General features: G+C 34.3%; 1 protein-coding gene across 1 annotated transcript in view; it reads left to right on the top strand.

The window, feature by feature from the left end:
• The window catches only part of LOC145683520 (trypsin-1-like), an 84,778-nt gene that overhangs the window by 16,853 nt on the left and 46,387 nt on the right, over window positions 1–21,538 (top strand). The window contains exon 3 of the mRNA XM_081754861.1: window positions 7,263–7,351. Coding sequence (XP_081610987.1) covers window positions 7,263–7,351 — 89 coding nt within the window. The remainder of the gene's footprint in view (window positions 1–7,262; window positions 7,352–21,538) is intronic.

Below are 21,538 nucleotides of genomic sequence, written 5' to 3'. Positions count from 1 at the left end.
GTATGTTAAATTTGTAGTTTTAAAGGACTTCGATCAAATGGATTTACTTCAGTGTTACATAGCATTATGGTTTTTAATATAGATTTTAGTTGTTATAATAATGTTATTATCAAACATTTTAAATTTAACAGGTAATTGTTACAAACTATAAGCATATTTTGACAGCGTTGTAATCGTTCTTTTATATATATATATATATATATATATATATATATATATATATATATATATATATATATATATACACAACAAATATGTGTATATTTGTTTGTTGAGTGCGTACAATTTGTCTATGCAATGAATGATAGGATCTAGTTTTCCTTTAAATAACAAACGTGCGTATTAACCGTGATAAAAGTTATATTAGCCCATTAATACACTAAAGAATGCAGTGTCCAAAAAGAATAATGACCAAGACAGATAATGTACTCCAAAATCCAATTGAACATTAATGTATTGTTCTACACATTCATAATAAAAACACTTCCCTTGTAGTCTTGGAATATCGAACGTATTAGTGATTCACACATAAGAGATAAAAACAAATCTATATATATAAAATTGAAAATCACTATGTTCGTGACTCTAAATCTCTTGCACCGCCTGACCGATCTCGATCAAATTTGTAACATGGATGTGGTTCGAAGTTGGGCTGGCCTTAGGCTATTCACTTTGATGGTAAAACTGGGGGATGGGGGAAGGGGTATATAAAAATATATAAAACTGAATAACTCCTGAACCACTCTGAAAGTGACTAATTTTGTAACTTAATAACTCTTGAACTATCCCACCGATCTCAATCAAATTTTCAAGATACATGCGCTTCAGATCTGAAAACATTTTTGTAGTTTCACTTTAACGGTAGATCCCTGGGGAGGGGAGGGGGACGTATAAATAAAAACTAATAAAACATTATAACTTTTGAACCACCCAACTAATCTCGATCAAATTTGAAACATATATGAGGTCGGGCCTTGGTATATTTTATTGTTTCACTTTGACGAGCCAACCTAGGGGAGGGGGGGGAGAGATATATGCAAGAAATAAAATAAAATTGACTGCCTTTGTGAATTCATCATTCTTGAACCACCCGACCGATCTCAATCAATTTTCAACATACATGAGGTTAGAGGCAGGGATTACTTTAGGCTATTCACTTTGACGATGCAACGTAGAGGAGGGGGGCAGTGAACTTTAAAAATGATCAAAAATAACTTATATTACTGTCAAATCCATAATTTTAGGAGTTGCTGATATTAACAGTGACAATTCTGATGCCATATGCCGCAGCACGGAGAAGAGGAGGGGAAGTTATATATAATAATAATAGAAAATGACCAATATTAGTGTCTAATCTATAGTTTTCGGGATCATTCAGATGAACAGACATTTTTGATCAGATTTAAATGCAAAATCATCCCCGCCACTTGGGGGAGGGGGAAAGAGATATATAAAAATGATCGAAAATGACCTCTATCAGTGTCGAATTTATAGTTTTCTGGGTCGCTTAAACGAAGAGTGATACTTTCAATTAAATTCAAATTCATATTCAACCCCGCAACTTGAGTTGAGTTGGGTTGATTGAGTTTAACGTCTCTTTCAAAAACGAGGCTATATGAGACGTGAGAAGGATATATATATATATATATATATATATATATATATATATATATATATATATATATATATAAATGGTCTAAATGACCAATATTAGTGTCGAATCCATGGTTTTCGGGGTCGCCGAGATGATTAGTGATCTTTACGATACTGTTAAAATCGATGCCATTAAAAATGAGTACAGCATATTTTACGGGTACTAACCACATGAGATACGGAGCTGTGCTTTAACTTTTCATTTCAACCCAGCGAGATTGTTAATATATGCTAGTATTAGTATAAAATTAGGGGAAAGAAAGGAACTGTTAGGTTTTCAATAATATATAGTAAAAACTCCAGGCGTTCGTGTTCTTAATTCAGACATAGCAAACGCATACCCTAAAAGGCAGTATAGGTAAACAACACAATGAATTACTTAACCACTGTATCACAGGATAAAACCAAATAAGAATGTCAAAATCACCAAAAGAAATTACAACAGGGTCTTGCTGTTCTAGATGTGTGACGCTGAGCACAATGGTGACAGTTAATTAAATCAAACTAATCTAAGTGATAAACGATGTTGAAATAAGAATTACAAACAACCCTCTAATCAAGCATAACGGTCACTATTAACCCATATAGGTATCAAAGAAATTTTAGAGAGGTCTTTTAATTACGTACTATTTTTGTTCTAAACAATCTTAATTGAAAAGAAGTGAAAACAGGTAATGTATTAGGAAATATTTTGACATGGACATAGAGGACAAGCTGACGTTTCAACCATTGATTAATATATAGTTTGTGTTGACCAAGGTGTCTTAGTTTCATTATTAAAAAGCAGCGGATTCGTAGGAAAATAACGAAACGTGACAATGTGAGATACGAGAAGAATAAATAGTAATACTGGCGAAGAAGCAGTGAATGCCCATCAAGCTGCTTCTTGTAAAAGAAATAAATTAGCTCGATATATTATATAAAACGACTTCAACCAATGAAAATATATCCTTAAGTGAAACTTTGCATTCGTAATTAAAAATTAAATGTAATGAAGAAGATTGCTAGATTACTGCAATGTAAATATATGAAAGTCGATTTGAATTGTAACAGAGAAAGCCAATTGGAGTATCGTAAATTGTAGTTACATATGATAAGATTAAGATTGATACCGGAAAGAGGAAGGATCCTATCGCTAACCTCTTTTATCTGCGTCTAGAAAAAAAAAAAACAAATAAGCTCTCTAGTTGTTGTCTAGAAAAAAAAACAAAAATACTACTTATGTAATACAAACAGATTTTTTTACCACTTTTCTTGCTACTTATGGAAGACGAATAACTAATAGGTATTATACGAAAACGTCCTTGGGGAAGTAACTCCATTTATTCTTTCTTTTCTGCATAAAACTTCCTAGAATGATCTGCATAGAAAATTTTATTACAACAAATTGAAGCAAACCTTAATCTCGAAAGATATAATCGTTCCTCTCCAATGTCTAACCATGGAAAGTTCCTCTCTAATGTCTAACCATAGATTTGAGAGAAGGTATGTGTAAATGATTCAATAGAAAGAATAAAACTTTTCGTTACAGTATTTTAGGGAATAAATGACAATTTGTATTTTCGTTTATCAAATCATGGTCTTAGCGGTGAAAATTGATAAACTGTATTACTCATGAGGTCGTCCAATTCCTATGTTACTGAAATGAATTGCTTTATTCCTGACCACATTCTAAGTTTAGTTTGATATTCGCATTTAATGTTATTACTTTTCTCATTTTTTTTAATAATTGAAAAGATCACGTCATGACTACATATAAATTGGCTCGCGTTCCCGTTTGATGTCATCGTATCACGCACATTCATTATTTGGTTACTCTTCTGATTTTTGTACCCCTGAACTTCCTTTCATTCTCTTTGTTTTTTCTCTTCTGGTAATAACTTTTTTGATGTATGCGCAATCATAATTTCAAAAACTTATCACGGGGTAATATAATATTACTCCACATAAGTGTTCTCATAATAAATTTTAAGTATCATATCGTTACATCTGTATGTCTGAGGAAAGAAGATCGAATATCCATATACGAAATTCCATCCTAAATTGAACCTCAACTGAAGATTGTGTGTGCCATATTTTTGCGAAGAAGATTTTCTTTTAACACGCGAATTTCTAACATTGATTTATGTATGATTCTTTTCGCATTTTCTCAATTTCCTTCAATCGATTTTCGTTAGATTGAAATTTATACCGTATTGACGTAGTGTATTCAAACGACAATAATGTATTGGAGCAAACTAAAAAATAAACTGGCTAAAACTTCACTCATAATGAAATTTTATTATAAGAAAATGTGATGAATTGAACCTTTATCTAGTTTATTATGTACGTCCTATTCTTATAAAAACGACCCCATTCATTATGACTCCCTTGAGTTGAAAATTCTCTAGCTTGCGGTATCTTCGGAAACAGGTTTGAGCCAGTAATCTTACATTCGTAATTGGGAAAACTTTTGCAAGGCAAGGAAGAAAAATCAACTGTATTTGGAAAGGATATGAATATCATTGTCTTGTATATTCAGGTATATTTAGGAACTTAACACAAGTGACCATGTTAGCTTAATGCCAAGGCGCGGGACTACTAGTCCTAAAGTCCTGAGTTGGATTCACATTTCGGAAAAAACGTTATGGTATCTAATGATATACTTCTCAATTCATGACTAATTATATAGAAGTATTACATCAAAAGAAATTAGTTCTATATATGTATATATTCATAGAACCATTCCAAAGCATAACTAACAATAATACTTAAATATAACGTTTGAGATAATGAATGAAGGCAGAATGTGCGCATATTATATGCAAAAGTTAAATACAAATTAAGTAAAACGTGTAGTAGCAATACTTAAGTTTGTGTTATGTATTTGTACGCAGACATTTTTTTTTTCATTCGGAAGTACTTCCCAACATTCTTCTTACAATATATAATTCATATTCTTAAAGATAGTATTATAATAGCTAAAAATTCGTGTGACGTTTATTTAATTCACTGCTTAATTTGGGTATTATTATATATGTAATTTCGTCGTCCAATGCATTATCATAGTTATCTAGAATAAAATACACTATTTATTGTATAATTTGAGTAAAGTGACTGCTTCTACTAGAATTTATTATCATTTCTGCTTACATTTTTCGCGAGAGCAACAAACAAAAGTAATTGTATTTCGTTTAACACTTACAATCTGAAATTATTGACTTATTTTGTATAAGAATCAGGAGTTTCGAAATGTCTAAATTTCGGAATTTGGGAAATTCGCAATTGAAGCAACATAAGTTCGAAATCAAAGATATTAAATATTACAAAATCTTTACAGCGTTAAAAGAAAGAAACCATAAAAACACACTTTCACTAACTGATTAATTGAAGCAAACTCGAAAATTTTCAATCCCGTTCTGTTGTTTAGGCGTATTCAAATATGTGCTAGATCGAGACCGCGAGGTTTCGGAATACAAGTTTAACACACCATGATCAACAGACATAAGTAGCATTGTCATTGCACATCAAAAATTGGAAGTCTTGGTCTTTTTTTAGGATGGATTTGTGAGTGTAATCGAATTAGTTCACTTGTAAAGCCCGCGATTCGAGATCGTTATGAATTTAATTTAAATTCAACAGAGACATTTCTACAGTCAAAAATACAAGAAGTGTTGGATTTTTCACAAAAGCGTGGGTTGTACTAAAACGGACTGTTTTTGGAATTAACATGGGGACCTTAATATTTTGTCCAAGCATTTGCATTTATTACACATTTCATTCTTCTAGACTGTGGAAACTATTAGATGACCAACAAATCTCTCTCATTCCATACATGCAGCTGTGCCTCGTATACAAAGCAATACAGATGATCCAGATTTCTTGGTAGATTTCTTTCGTGACAACTATTTCTTATAGTATGCTTCATCTCTGATATATTTTCCATTGGATAGGGAATGCTCCAAAAAGTGGCCAGTGAATTAAATCAATCTTAGCTTGATGTACGAGCTATTACTGAACCTTACGAGAAGCATGTATTAGTAGCTGGACGTGCTGCAACTGAATGTCACCATGAGACAAAAGTACACATACGAACAGCATATTAATGTTTCTCATTATATGTAGGTACTGATGTTTCTCGTTGAGTCTCCAATTGTGTTTTTATTGCTTTACTTTATTTCATTTCCTTTTGTGTCACAGATTAAGAAATTTGAATTACGAATTAAAAATTTAATCATAAATTAGTACCAGTAAAAATTGTATTGGCTATTAAGGGATATAAACGTTATGCAATTCATTACAGTGAGGTACAGTTATTGGATTAAGCATGTCATTTCTTTTAGTTGAAATGAACTGTGTTTTTAACAGTACGAATAGGGGATAGGCGGAGATTCAGTCGAAAACATGATTTGTCATTTTGATCCCGTTAGGGCGAGGGTATATATTAATACACATAAGACGTTGTTGACAGCATATAAGACAAGAATATTGCGCTCACTTGTCTTATGTGAAGGTTTTTCTCACAAACATATGAATCATATACTGCTTTATTGCTTGCATTCTGTTATAATTGTCTTACTTCCTTTAGACATAACAATGATTTTATTATATGTAGAAAAATATTACATCAGATTCTACGGAGACTTATAGATAAATATCTTCTTTCATGTAAGCACAAGTAACCTCAACATATACACCATATATACAATTACTCTTGGAACGCCTGCTTCACGACAAATCAAATTCATAGGTTGACGTTTTTGACACCGGTCGTAAAGCATATTTAATCATTTCATCAAATACATCTCTACACTTAGCAAGTTGTAAAACATCTTTGTCAGATTTTTGCTTTCTTCTTTCGCATAAATTCAGCTTAAATATTTTGTTGATGCAATTTATAACAATGTTTTTTTTTCCTGCTTGTTTCCCAGTAATACCATTGTGATATTCAAGATATACATAAGTAGTGTTTAACTCACCTTCTTCGAATTATTTTTATTGTTATACTTCGCACCTATCTTACTATTATTTGCTTCACTATACTAAACAGCTAGAAACTCTTTATATGTTAGTGCTTTAAATTTGATAAATACAAACATGAAGTAGTATCTCGACTTTAAATGAAAAACACTATTACAAATGAACTAACGTATACTGAAACCATCTTTAAGTGCAAGCGGATACTTTTTCCTTAAGCCAATGGGAATATCTATACTAATTTGTCCGCAAAACTAAGAGTAGGATAAGACAATGTTTACATGCTCAAGTTTCAATATTAGGTAATTAGATTTATTAATTTCCAGAGATTGAATAAATAGATATCTCCTTATATTTTGAGTTTAATTTATGATATTATCCAAGTTTCTCAGTTAGTTATTTTACTAATAATTTTACAGTTTTTCAACTAATTTACACGCGAGGAGCATTATACTGTTATGTTTTCTGACGGAAATAAGCGTGATATTTAGTAGTTGAACGGCACACAGTTCTATTGTATTCAGAAAACGTTGTAAATTATTTGTTGCTTAGTTTTGATATAACATAAAATCAAATATTATAAATATTAAAAATGCTTGTAATAACAATAATACTACTGCAGAAATTAATTCTGTTTATTTTTGTTGTCATAGGGAGCGTTACTATCTGATGGTACCAATATTTGTGGAATTACAATAATTAATGAAGGATGGGTATTGTCTGCAGCGCACTGTGTATATGGGTAAGTTTTAGTCTTGTTTTATTACTGTTTAATAAAATCTATCTCTCTCTCTTTCTATATATATATATATATATATATATATATATATATATATATATATATATATATATATATATATATATATGGTAGCCTATAATTAACAGCTAGAATGGTCGAAGACCGTGGGAAAATGAATTTTGTACGGAATAGCTCGAGAAAAATTAGCCATTGAGCTGAGACGCCTTATTATTATCTAGGACTCGTTAATCGTTATTGCAAAAATGCATGACTCTAAATAGTTTAGTGGCTGAAAAAGAGAGAGACTCCCACACGAAGTGAAGGACCTAGATATTATGTTAGGAAAGGTGGGTCCGATTCGTGACAAACAAAATGATGTTCCACAATGTAATTAATTGTCGTTGATATACAAAAGATATTTAGAACAGAATGAAGATGGCAAAATTATTTTAGTGTGTGCTGCGGGTTACATAGCTTCAGCATTGACTACGAGTAGTGCATAAAATGAAATTTAGTAAAATTCTTGTATCTCTAGGTTTATGATCCAAAATCATGAACTCTGTGCTAAACAGTCATTCCTCTTTTGTGAGAGAAAGGAATTTGAGACAAAGTTTTTTTTTTTTGTCACGAAATCACTTGGTCGTGGATCGAAATTGGAATCCTTTACCATTTAGGTGCCCACTACCATTGACTTACATATGTACCCCTTTTCTCTCTCTCACGTAGCAAATAACAGTTTCTCGACATCGTATGCGTTGTTATGATACATAAAAACAACAATACTGGTTATGTTACAGAAAAAGGGGAAAATCGTTGAGTCGAGTTGACTTGCTTTGAGTTTTAACTACCCTTTCAGCATAAAGGCTATTTGAGACGGGGCCTACTGTTTAATGTGAAATTCGAACCACATGGGCTAACACCGGAAATCAAACCAGGTCTTGTACGCCAAAGGCGAGTACGCTAACGGTTTAGCCACTAAGCAGCTCAGAGGATAATAGGGGTCAAAAAAGTGTATATCTCGACAATAAATGGTAAGATATACTCTCAGATTTGTTTAAAACCAATTAACTTTCCACACTGCTGCCTCTGAAACTGAAGGAGATGGATAATTAGAGAAATATGAAGAGTTGAAGGAATAAAAATATGCTATTAAATTGCAGAACAGCGAATAAACCCATGGACACTTCTCGAAAGACATCTGTACATGTTGGTGAACAACTTGGAAAGTTTATTGGTTGTGGGTCACGTTGTACGTAGTAATAGGGAAGAGGATAAATGGTATTGCGGGCAGTCGAAATGGTCAAATTATCAGTGAACGGATCGGAAACGAGCAAAATCAGTAGGTACACAGTTTCATGGAAAAATACAGCACCATCTTTCGGAGCATTAGCATAAATATTACTGAAAGTAATCCACTGACTACATACACCCTTTTCTTCTATGATGTATGGGCATATCAGATTTCATAGGGACAGTAGAAACAAATTGCAAGTAAATTCAAGACTTGTTGTCTACGGGTGCACTCATATTGGCCAAAACGGATGAATATTATTATGAGCCGTCTTATAATCAGAGGATGCCATGGTCAATTCCTTATGGCTACAAGAGGGTTGAAGTCATGGTATATCATTACCTTTTTTGTAGTGGGAAATGTTATAAGACTCTACCATAACAAGTGCAGTGAGAAAACTATCAGTACCTAGGTTAGGAATAAAATGATAAAAAAATTAAGATGTATTATTGCGAACAGAAGAAACTGTGGATCTCTCAGTATATAACCGTATACATAGTTAAAGTCATACAAAAGGTATTAAAATGTACATTTCACAATGTGCGATGCATGTGCAAGTGATTTCACAGGAGGCATATTATATTATGAGACATGGTAGGACTTAACGGATTTTCCAATATATGCGAAACGAGAACCTAGACCGTATGCGTTAATGGGAAGTTAATCTAGTGGACAGATTGGAGTCATCGTTTCAATTTTTCTTGACTATGAAACAATAAAACAACAAATAAAAGTAACAATAAAATGAGGACGTCACTAAATATTCAAGAAATAGCATTGCATGCACCGTTAGAGAAAGTGCTCAAAAAAAGTATTCTGACCTCACTACAGGCATTGCAACGGTGATTCAGTGAGTCCCCACCACGTTTTGATATATATGGTGCCTCTCTGCTCCTATGGCTAGCGGCAGAATTTCTTGCAATTAGCTCTTCTTCAGACACTACAGGTATTTCGTCATCCAGGGCTTTCATATACTCCCACAAAGAAATTCTAATGGCTGCAAGTCCTGTAAATGAGCAGGCCAACAAACGGGACCGCATCGTCCAATCCATTGCCTCGGATTCACATAATTCAGGCATTCCGGTACGTCATGCGAGAAATAGGCCTAGTCGTGTTGGAACTAAATTGGCTGCTGAAGTTCTAGCTTAATCTCTTTCAAGAGTTCTGGTAGGACGTTTGAGAACAAATAAGGATAAAACATTCCATTTAATTCAATTAGTAAAATACATGGACCAATAACGTAATCTTCCAAAGTACCATCCCAGATATTCAGTGTGAATTTGTGTTTGTGACCATACGAAGTAAGGATTTTACTCGTCCCATACACGACAATCCAGGTTATTTGTCGTACTTCGTCTTCCAAATCGGAAGTCTTTCTGGAAGTCCTGACAGTTCGTAGAACAGTCTCGCCGCGCATATATCTGGCAGCAGAGAATAAGTTCATCATATTCACGGAAAGTCATTCAAAACCATGGAAAGACTAGGTTTTTGTTTCGTGGGTTATGTAGCTTTATATAATCTGGCTGCTCCTAACGTAAACCCACTGGCTTTCCTCTATCCCGACAATTACGTCGGCTAGTTCATCAATTTGTTAGTTGGGTATTTTTATCGTACCATTCACCAGTCTTGATGTAGTTGAAAAGTATGCTGAGTGAAGAAAACTCACAAGCCGGGTTCAAAATGGAACGTAAGGCAAAACCAACGTGATGCTGAGATCTCGTGGATATTGGAGATACGAATTCAATGGTATACATCAATCACTATTGTATCTTCCAGCAAGATAGCAGGAATTTATTTACTGCTTCGCCTCCTGAATTGCAAAATACATATACGTTCATGAGTTGTCTACAAAATTACCAATCAATAAACAGAAACAGTTATGTCGCTGGTGGGACTTGCCTCTGAAGCGAAATACTAATGATGCAGCTGCACGATAGTCAGAAAAGAAGGGAAGTGACAGCCAGTACAATTATTAGATTTTGCCTTGAAATATTCTATGTCAGTATGTGAATGTTTGTGTACATGACTTACATATTGCTGACAACCCTGAAATGCTGAATGTGTGTCACACGTAGAGGCTTGACACTTATCATCTTTTATTCCTGCATTCAATATGATCAACATGGTGAGGGAAGAGTCCAAGTAATGTCTCAGTTTGCTTATGTTCCTTACTTCAATTGTTATGCTAATCTTTTATAACCTTTCTCAGTTATCATATCACTGCAAATAATGTAATGACCTACAGTTGGCTTCGACCATCTTATAACCACTAGAAATCAAACCCCGGATTCCTTGATCACAAGACAACGCATGATATTATTCTCCCGTTCTGGCCAATGGGAGTGTACCCGTAAACGACGAGTTTTCTGAAAACTCAAACTTTGTTTTAGCTCTCCCTGTGACAGTATGTTCATACATTATAGAAAAAAAATAGAAGGTGAAAGGAGTGGATTAATTTCAGCATAAGTTATACTAACGCTTTCAAACATACCGCACTGCTCTTCCATTACACTGTGTACTAGGGTGGGCCGAATTTCAACATTTTTCGAAAATCGATTGGGCGAAGCGGTTAAAGGGTGTCTTTTAGAGGCCAAAACGTGCCAGATTTTTTTTTTAGAATTTTTAGTCAACGCCTTCATGTGTCGTATCGAGTTTTTAAGAAAATGTATGCAACCCGCACTGCACTGTACAATATTCCATGTTTTTGGCTGTGTGAAACTCGTTCGTTTTTCGTTTCCTTTTATTTTTAGATTCAGCCTTAGGGGTAGCTTGAAGTATACCTTATTCACCTTCCCCAAGTTCACTTAGTTCTTCGCAATGTAGTTGTTCACCTAAATTCGCCAAATTTCAACGCTTAAGGCAAGACGATTGCTTTTTTATTTGTATTTACAAAAAAATTGTTTTGCTTTAATTTAGGACAAGAATAGAGTGTATTTACGTATTTATTTATCTTTTCCTCTAATGCAATTAATTATCAACATTCACGATCATTTGTTCCTTGTCCAAAATAACCCAGAACTCACCACGAGGAGGCGACAGCACTTCGAGTTCCACCGGCTTTTACTTAAGCCCTGTCTAATTTTCTGCCATGGCCTTACTTGCTTGCGTGCTCGCATACTTGCTTTACTTTTCTAGATGGCATAGTCTTTTTCTCGATCCGAGTGTTGGCATTTTCTTCCTAGAGACCAAGGCACAGCGTATGAATCCACCACAACCTGCCGACCCACACACGGATTGAGAAGCTTGCGTCACCGAACCCACCATTCACTATACTTATTCGGTATGGCACGGTAACGCAGTTATTTCTTCTCCGAGCATTGCAACTGAGTAAATATTTTCTTTAATCTCGTCGTCAGAGAGCATCTTGGTGAGCGAAGGTTCTGCGGGGGCCAACGTCATTCACTCCACCATGTCGTAGTAATCGTCCGATTCAAAATTTATTTTTCACAACTGCGAATTATTGGAAAATACAGAGAATACTATCGGCTTAGATTCCGTGGCTAGAAATTGGGCTAGATTCCCAAATTCCATAAATGCCGTGGTCCTTCACAGCATGATGGCTTTTGCTGGATGGCAAGCCAGACCCGGGGATACACCATGACATGTATTGTACAAGACACAGAAATGCCTCGCAAGCTCTCACTGTGCTAATGTACCATCGAAGAATGCTACATGCCTTGTTGAGCTAACGTGATTGGACCACTGGAACGGGTTTCTTGTTTGCCAAGTTTGAAGAACAGTATCCTGAGTGAATTGCTCTGCAGATTGCTAGTAAATATTGTTGGTCTGCACTGAGGACTTCAACTTTTGTAAATTCATCCAACCAGTGAAGATTTGTTGCTTGGCATTTTACCAAGGGCGCATCCTTGCACTTGTCGAAATTTCTTCGGATGGGTCCGGAAACTTCTTTTGGACCCGATGCTCTCCCGTCGAAATGTCATTAAGTAACGAAGCGGTAGATTCTTTCCGTGAAGAAGACAAACGGTCCATTGAAGTTCTCGATTTAGTTTTTTTAAATAAACAATGTAGAGCCCCTTTAAATCTTCCCGTGTTTATTGGTGTACCGTCATAGCCAGCTTCTACCACCATTGACAAATCAGTTCCGTTTTCCTCCAGAAATTCGTGCGCAGATGCGGCGATGTCCTCTCCGCTACCAGACTTCGGCACGACGTTGCCCAAATATGTTGAACCTGGTTTTTCATTATTGTTAAGTGTTCTTCTTCGATCTGCCATCGTTACTAATGTTTTTCTTTTTCGCTTGCGTTAGAGTCTGGTCTTTTCTTCCACCGATGAAGACTCTTCTAACAGATTTTCCAGCCCTGTCTTTACTTTCTTGAACAGCTCCGCTGAATTTTCTCTTTTCCCTCCTGATCTTATTTTTATCAATAACAAGGTCTTTGCTCTCCGTTTAAATTTATACTGCATCTTGAAGTGCTGCATTTGAAACTGCCCGTAGAAGAAATAACTGCGTTTCCATGTCATACCCAACCAGTAGAGCAATAGTGCGTTTGGTGACGCAAGCTTTTTAATCCGTGTGTGGGCCGGCAAGCCGCAACGGATTCATACGCTGTGTCTTGATTTCTAGCAAGGAAATGCCAACACTCAGATCAAGAAAAAGACTATGTCACCTAGAAAAGTAAAGCAAGTAAGTGAGGACGCAACCAAGTAAGGCCATGGCAGAAAATTAGATAGAGCGGGAGGGCGGAACTAAAAGTGGGTGGAACTCTAAGTGCAGTCACCTCCTCGTGTCGAGTTCCGGGTTATTTTGGACAAATAATAAATGATCGAAAATGTTGATAATGAATACAATTGCAGGAAAAGATCAATAAATACATAAATAAATAAGTAAATAAACTCTACTCTTAGGCTAAACAAAATAAATCAACTTTTTGTACATACAAATAAAAAACGCAATCATCTTGCCTTAAGCGTTGAAATTTGGCCAATTTAATCGAAGAACTGCATATAAGTGGGTTTTGGAAAGATGCATTAGGTATAGTTCAAGCTGTTTCTAAGGCTGAATCTAAACAACACGAGAATATTTGTATTTTACATAGCCAAAAACGTGAAATATTGTACCCTGCAGTGCGGGTTGCATAAATGTTTCATAAAACTTCAATGCGGCACATGAAGATGTTGACTAAAAATTCTGCAAAATAAACCTGGCATACTTTGCCCACTAAAATACACCCGCAAAATACACCCGCGCAAAATAAAATAATAACTGCTTCGCCGAACCTATTTTCGAAAAAATCTGAAATTCAGTCCACCCTACTGTTTTTTGACGTCGCTGATCCGCTGAATGACATTCTCAAGTTGTGGATGCCATAATACCATGTGCCCTGTTTCCAAATACCTCCCACACGTTTAACAAAATCTGTTTGCCACTACGTAGAGAGATTAATTGTTCGCATGGTAACTCAATTGGAGTGTGCACCTATATAGCAAGAGGTCCCACTTTCCCCACGCGCCCAAGACAGTTTGTGATGAAGGACATTGCATCAATTCTCAATGTAAAATTGTATTGTTTTCTTTGTTTCCTTTCCTTGGCTGGCAACCCTCTCATATTATTGCAAATCCTCTCGTATTTTCATGTCTGATATTTGTCAGCGAATATATAGACACTTCACATTGGGTTTTATATTTCCCCAAAATAAATGGTTACATATCTGTCCCGTGTCTATGTTATTAACTTGTGCTGGAGATCTGAGTTTGATGGAATTCATGACGATCATTTTCTACAGCAGTTTAAGAGGTGAGGATGTGGTTGTAAAGAATTTCTTGTGCTGAAGAAAAAGGGACTCTTTGTTGAGAGCTAGATGTATTCTCAGAAGAAGCTTAGTGTCCAAAGAATACAATGGGCTGTGTGTTCTGTGATGGCTTAGGGCTATCTCTGTGTTAAGCAAGTAAACGTTATTTCCGGACAGAGAAATAATAAGTTTGGAGCTAGCTGCACTTGCAGAGATCCGAACAAAATGTTTGAAGGATTTTACATTAATACATGTAATTGTCAACTCATGCCAATGTAAATTCATCTAGAAAGAAAATAGGAATTATGGTTATGTGGATTATTAAGTACAGTATAGTTTTTTCTAGGTTCAATTAAGTAATTTTTGTTACATAAATGTTGTATACATCTTACAACAACTTTGGCACAAATCGTTATAGTATTGGAATATATCCAAAGCATTTCCAAATAACTCGGACAACGTTTGGGAGGTGATTTGTCACAAAAAGTATATACCAACCTTAGTGCATAAATGCTTTCTTTCGGAGTTATATACTGCGAAATACATAAAAAATGAAATTTAAAGGTCAATAGCCCCAATACTATGGGACCTACCGTAGTCGGCTCAAGACTTCACTTAGGAAGTAATGAGCGCGCTATTCAAAAATTCACGTTTAAGCTTCCTAAGCTATTCACGCAAAGATTTTTATAAGGGAGTTTGACTACGCGCATATGATTTAAAGTACTCAAGTACTACCTCTATAAAAATTGTTGAGGAAGTACCGCAAGACTCCGAAACAATGTTTTTTGGATAGGGAACATACTAGTTCTTAAGTGAAATGTAGACCCCACTGCGGTATGTTCAATGGTATTTGGGCTATTGGCCTTTAAATTTCATTTTTCATGTTTTCGGCAGCCTATAACTCCGAAAGGAAGCATTTATGCAGTCAATAATTTCGCATATGACCGTTAGTGTACATATGAACGTTAAATTTTCAAAAGTGCTACAACATTTCTGAAATTCTAATTACTTCCATTTATGATTTCTAATAACTGAAATGCATCATAAGTAACATTTAAAATGCGTTTAATGAAAATTAAGTTCGGATCAAGTGTAATGCTTCCAGGGACTACGTCAACTTTGTAGCTACTATTCCGTTAGCATAATCAAAAGTAAATACATGTATTGTACTAACTTACCATGTATCAGAAACAAATCAATAATATAATAAATTATCGTTGTAATGAGGATTAACAACAGGTGATATTCTTTCAAGAAACATTGAACTTAGTTCCATTAGTTAACTGTATTCGTTTCCATTCTGATATATCCTTTGGATATTTATTTAGAAGTCCACGTTATGGTCGTTGTTGTCTTACGATCCTACATATGTATGGTAATACACGTGTTTGAATTTCCCAATATTAATTTTGGATCACATATTTGAAACTATTGAAAATGAAAATATATGACCGTGTTATGGGAGCACATGGAATACACTACATCTTCAACTGGAGTACACTACGAAGCAAGATTTCCAAAATAACGCCTCATTGGGTGTTCATGCGAAACAGAAACTTCACTCACACAACTTGTAATAGAGGTAGTATTATCATAAGACATAGCTTCTATTTTAACTATTATTCTACGTTCTTACATTTCGGCTTGCAGGTTTTTTTTTCTTTTTACAAATTCCGTTTGTTATGTTGCAAGTAGAAACTTTTATTGTTTGAGGATGACCGTAGAGCCAACAATTTAGTTCATCACATAACGTACTAAACTATTCCATTGTAAAGTTTTATCGATTCTATAAAATCGATGCAGAGCTTTCATACATTTCAACAGATACAGTGCACTACACTGCCGGAAAACTGCCATAAAGGACGAAATACAAACAATGAACACTCACAAGTAATACAAAATATCCGATCAACCTAGCAGTCAAATATTCTCTCAATATATATATATACGCTGTAACAAAACAGCTGTGATGTTACATTATTTGTATTTGGAAATGAGATAAAATGAGGTAAGTATATATCACACAACTAGTGTATCAGGTTTCTTCTGCACTGATTTAAGTAAATTATGTGTGATTTCTAAGAAGATAAATTTTGAATTTGAAGGGCTCTTATTTAATGTATGATTTTTAATGGTTTAACTTATTGATTTCGAACACATCACATTTACAGGATCTCATTTATAGTCTATAAGGAACTATCACCTATCTTTCACTGGGAGTTTAATTTAGAGAAATCATTAAAATAAGAGAAAACTTTCCAAAAATCTTACTAGTCTGACATCTGTAATTTGTTTCAAGAATAAATTATCATTGCCTTTCATAACTTCGCAGAATTAATGTTTAAAAATAACAACTATTAAACGATTTGATGTAAATTAAAAATTACTTCAGTTGTGTGTTTATGATGCAAAACTACCCGCTAATTGAATTGGGTATAATAATGTTTCCTTTAAAAGTATTGGAAGAAAAGCCAAAATACTAGATTCAAAATCACAGCAATTTTGATAATGTGCAATAATAGACGTTATATCTCTATTACCTATATCAAACATAATTTGTTTAAAACTTTATTGCACTTATCGATTTCTTAGCATTATTGAACTTAGCTATTTCTGATTAATTACTTGAATGTTGTACCATTTTGAGACTCAAAAAAACTCCTAACGCGAATTGGGAATCAATATAGAAACTCAACACACATTTGTACATATATACTCCATAGTAGTGGCCCCGTTATATCTCACCGAGTCAGCAAAAAGTTTTGTGGCGTTATAGGTCAAAGGTCAATGTCATTTGCCCAGGATCAATAAGTTGGGAGTACTTAGGACTAACCCCTCTAGATTTTGGCAGGCTACCTTGGCCCATCCCCTAAATTTTGGCAGATGTACACAGGACAATCCCCCTTAAATTTTAAAAAATTTCCAAATCTAAATATTTGGTATGGTAAAATTTGGGTGGTCCACCTTTTTCCCTTTCATGGGTAAAAGTTGCCAAAATATAAACGAAAGCAATAAGTTGTACCACGTGTTCGGATTTTGGCTCAATTTATTCCATTTGATGAGATCTTATTACATTATATGGTTATATGGGCATGTCCATTCTATTACATAAGACATAGGTGTATTAGTGTACCCTTCTTAAACTTTGGGAGGGGTAAGTATGTCCACCAGTTAAATTTTGGAAATTTCCAAATTAAAAAAATGTTGTTTAATAGTACACATCCTTAATAAATATCAGTATAAATTTGGGTGGATCATCTCGTTCCGTTTCAGGAGTAAAAAATTGCCAAAGATTAAAATTTCGGATGTTATTCACCCATTTTATTCCATTTGAAGAGGTCTTATTAACTTATTTGATTATATGGGCATGTAGAAGGGTCTATTCTATTTCTTAAGATATTGGTACATTGGTGCATTCCTTTGAAAATTTTGAGATTTCATTGGCCCCCTTAAATTTTGGAAATTGGCAGATTTAAAATTTTAGTGGTGGTCCATTTTGCTCCATTGTATGGATAAAAATTGCCAAAATTTTTAAATTTTGGAGGTTATTAACCCAATTTATTCTCTTTAAATGAGGGCTTTATTATTTTATATGAATATATGAATGTGTTCAGGGGTTTATTTTGTTTCTTAAGATGTAGATACATTATGAATTTGGCAGAGGTACTTCGTCCCATCCCTTAAAGTCTGGAAATTGCCAAATTTAAGAATTTTGTATAATAGTATATGTTCTTAATATATGCCACTATAAATTTGAGTGGTCCATATCGTTCCCTTTTACTGTTAAAATATCACCAGTAATTAGTATGTCCATGTAGTAGTAGTAGTCCAGAAACTAGTAGTATTCTTGACTCAATTTATTCCCTTTGGTAGGGATTTAGCACGTTATATGGGTATGTACTGGAGGTCTATTGCCTTTATAGAACATGTATATTTTGATGTCCCCTTTTTAAATTTTATTTGATAATTTGGGAATTATCAAATAACAAAATTCGGTAAACGTTTTTAGGTCCCATTGTAAATATTGATGTCTATTTTGTTCCATTTTATGGGTATAAATGTGAACAAATTTCAAATTTCGAAGGTTAATGACCTATTTTATCTTCTTTGATACGCCTCATACTAAACTTTTGTTTATCACAATTCCCAAATTTATCACAATTCCCAAAGAATGGTCCTACGTACCTCTATCGATATACCTAAATCTTAGAAATAACCATATAATTATAAGTTGTAGTTAGCTCTCAATTAGGTCAATAACTCCCGGTAATTGTTCACCTTAGAAAGAAATAAGCAGAACCAGCTGTTGTCTAGAAACGTGTTATTTGATAACTCGCAAACTTAAGAAGTTGTCCTATGTACCACAACCAATTTTGAAAAGGAGCATTAAAAGAGATGAATCCCTGTACTTACCTTATATTCATAGCTTATCCAGGTCCTTCCACGTGGTACCACGTATTGCTTACGTTTACATTTTGGCCCCTAGGCGGGAATAATTAAGACCAATAAAATGTATATTACGTAATTTCAATTTGACAATTCTTAAATTTAAGCAGACCGATCCTACAAAATTTAAGAGAAACGCATCAATGTATTATTGTCCTGGACCCATAATCCCATCATAGCTCATTAATTGACCACGTGAACATACTAATATTTGACAGTGATTTACTCAAAGAATGGGATAAGCTGCATCACCCAATTTTTATATTCATATTCTAAGAACAATTACCAATTATTGATTTGACAATTCCCAAAACTTAATGGTGAAAGAATGTACCCCTCCCAAAATTTAAGATTGGTGTACAAATATACTTGTGTCTTACGAAAAGGAATGAACCTTACACTCATTCAATAATAAAGCCGTATTAAAGAAGATAAAATAGGTCAATAACCTTCGAAATTTGAATTTTGGACATTTTTATACCCACAAAAGGGAACAAAACAGACACCAACATTTACAATAGGTCCTAAAAACGTTTACCGAATTTTGTTATTTCATAATTCCCAAATTTCAGGAATGGTCCTATGTAACCCCAAAAAATTTGAAAAGGGGACATCAAAATATGCATGTTCTATAAAAGCCTTGCACATAGCCATATAACGTCCTAAATCTTTATCAAAGGAGGTAAATTAAGTCAAGAATCAAACACATGGTTATACTAATTTCTGGTCATTTTTTAAAAGTAAAAGGGAACGATAGGAACCACTCAAATTTATGGTGGTATAACATATACTATTATACCAAATTCTTAAATTTGGCAATTTCTATACTTTAAGGGGTGGGTCAATGTACCACTGGCAAATTTTTCATGTACCTATATTTTATGAAATAATAAAGGACCCCTAACTCATTCATTTGTTCATATAAAATAATGAAGATCTCATTTAAAGATAATAAATTGGGTCAATAACCTCTGAAATTTATTTTTTTGGCAATTTGAATTTTTGGCAATTTTGTACCCATGAAAGGGAAGAAAATGAGCCACCCAAATTTATACTGGTTTCTATTAGGGACGTGTACTATTAAACCACATTTTTAAATTTGGCAATTTCCAAAATTTAAGAGGACCTATTGTACTGCTCCGAAGTTTTGAAAGGGATGCACCAGTGTACCTATCTCTTAAGAAAAAGAATAGACCCTTCTACATGCCCATATAATTATATAAGCTAACAAGACCTCATCAAATGGAATAAAATGAGTCAATAACCTCCGAAATTTGAATCTTTGGCAATTTTTAACCCATGAAAAATAACGAGATGAACCACCCAAATTTATACTGGTATTTATTAGGGACGTGTACTATTAACTTGCGTTTTTAAATTTGGCAATTTCCGAACTTTTTGGCCTAGTTACCCCTCCCCAAATTTTAAGAAGAGTTCAGCAACACACCTATCTCTTATGTAAGAGTTTTTACCCTTATACATGCTCATATAACCATATAATGTAATAGGACCTCATCAAAGGGAATAAAGTGAGCCGAAAACTTAACACAATATTGCTTATGTTTATATTGTGGCAATTTTTTACCTACGAAAGGGAACGAATCTTGTATTTATTGGGGACGAATCTGAAATTTATAGTTGTATATATTAGGGTCTTGTACTATTATACCAAATGTTTATATTTGTCAATTTCCAAAATTTAATGGGTGGCCAAATGTACCCCCAATTTTTAAGGGGTGCACCAATTTACCCATGTTTTATAAACGTTAATGGACCCCTGTATACGCCCATATAACCATATAAGATAATAAGAGCTCATCAAAGGGGTTAAATTAGGTCAAAAACCTCCGAAATTTGACTTCTTGGCAATTGTTTACTCATGAAATGGAACGAGATGGACCCCAAATACTGATAGAAGTACATATCTGGTCCTAGGCTACCATATAAATTTTTTAGATTTGGAAATTTCCAAAATTTAACGGGACTTGTCCTATGTAACCCTGCCAAAATTTAGAGGTGGACGAAGGTACCAACCAAAATCTAGAGTGGTTGGTCATAAGTACCCCTTGGTCATTGACCCTGGGCCAAGGACATTGACCTTCGACCTGTGAGTCACAAAAATTTTTGCTGACTCGGCGAGATATAACGGAGCCACTACTACTTACTCATATGCAAATGATTTCCTTAGTTAAAAATTTCAAGAACTATACATATAGAACGAAATAAAATTATTATATGTGTAAGAATATGATATTGTATATGAATATTACACTTATTTCTCATCTTTTACATATTATGACAATATGTCCCAACGTGTATAGCACTATGAAGATATGTACTGGACTAGAAAATTTCAGAATATTTTAGTCTGCATACTCACATTGTCAGTTATATATATAGAGGGTGATTCAATAAGAACGTACCAGGCCTATATCGCAGCTAATACTGCACTTAGGGCCTTCAAATAAAACATTTGGATTACAAAATCGTATGTGTAGAATACAATGAAAATAGAAGCGACACCAGTTGTGTCTTGTGAATACTTCCAACGGGAGGCAATTTCAAAATTTGAAAAGGAAAGTGGTATAACTGTTGGAATTGTTCGAAAGAACTTTAAATGTCATGCAACTTTTAGAGGACAAACTCTGTCCTATCCTTTCCCATTTAGCCACTAGAGGCGTTGTTACAGACGTGTATCTGACT

This window comes from Thermobia domestica, chromosome 4, assembly GCF_964235325.1.
Source record: "Thermobia domestica chromosome 4, izTheDome1.hap1.1, whole genome shotgun sequence".
In the NCBI taxonomy this organism is placed as follows: Eukaryota; Metazoa; Arthropoda; class Insecta; order Zygentoma; family Lepismatidae; genus Thermobia; species Thermobia domestica.
This window is presented reverse-complemented; position numbering and strand designations above follow the sequence as displayed.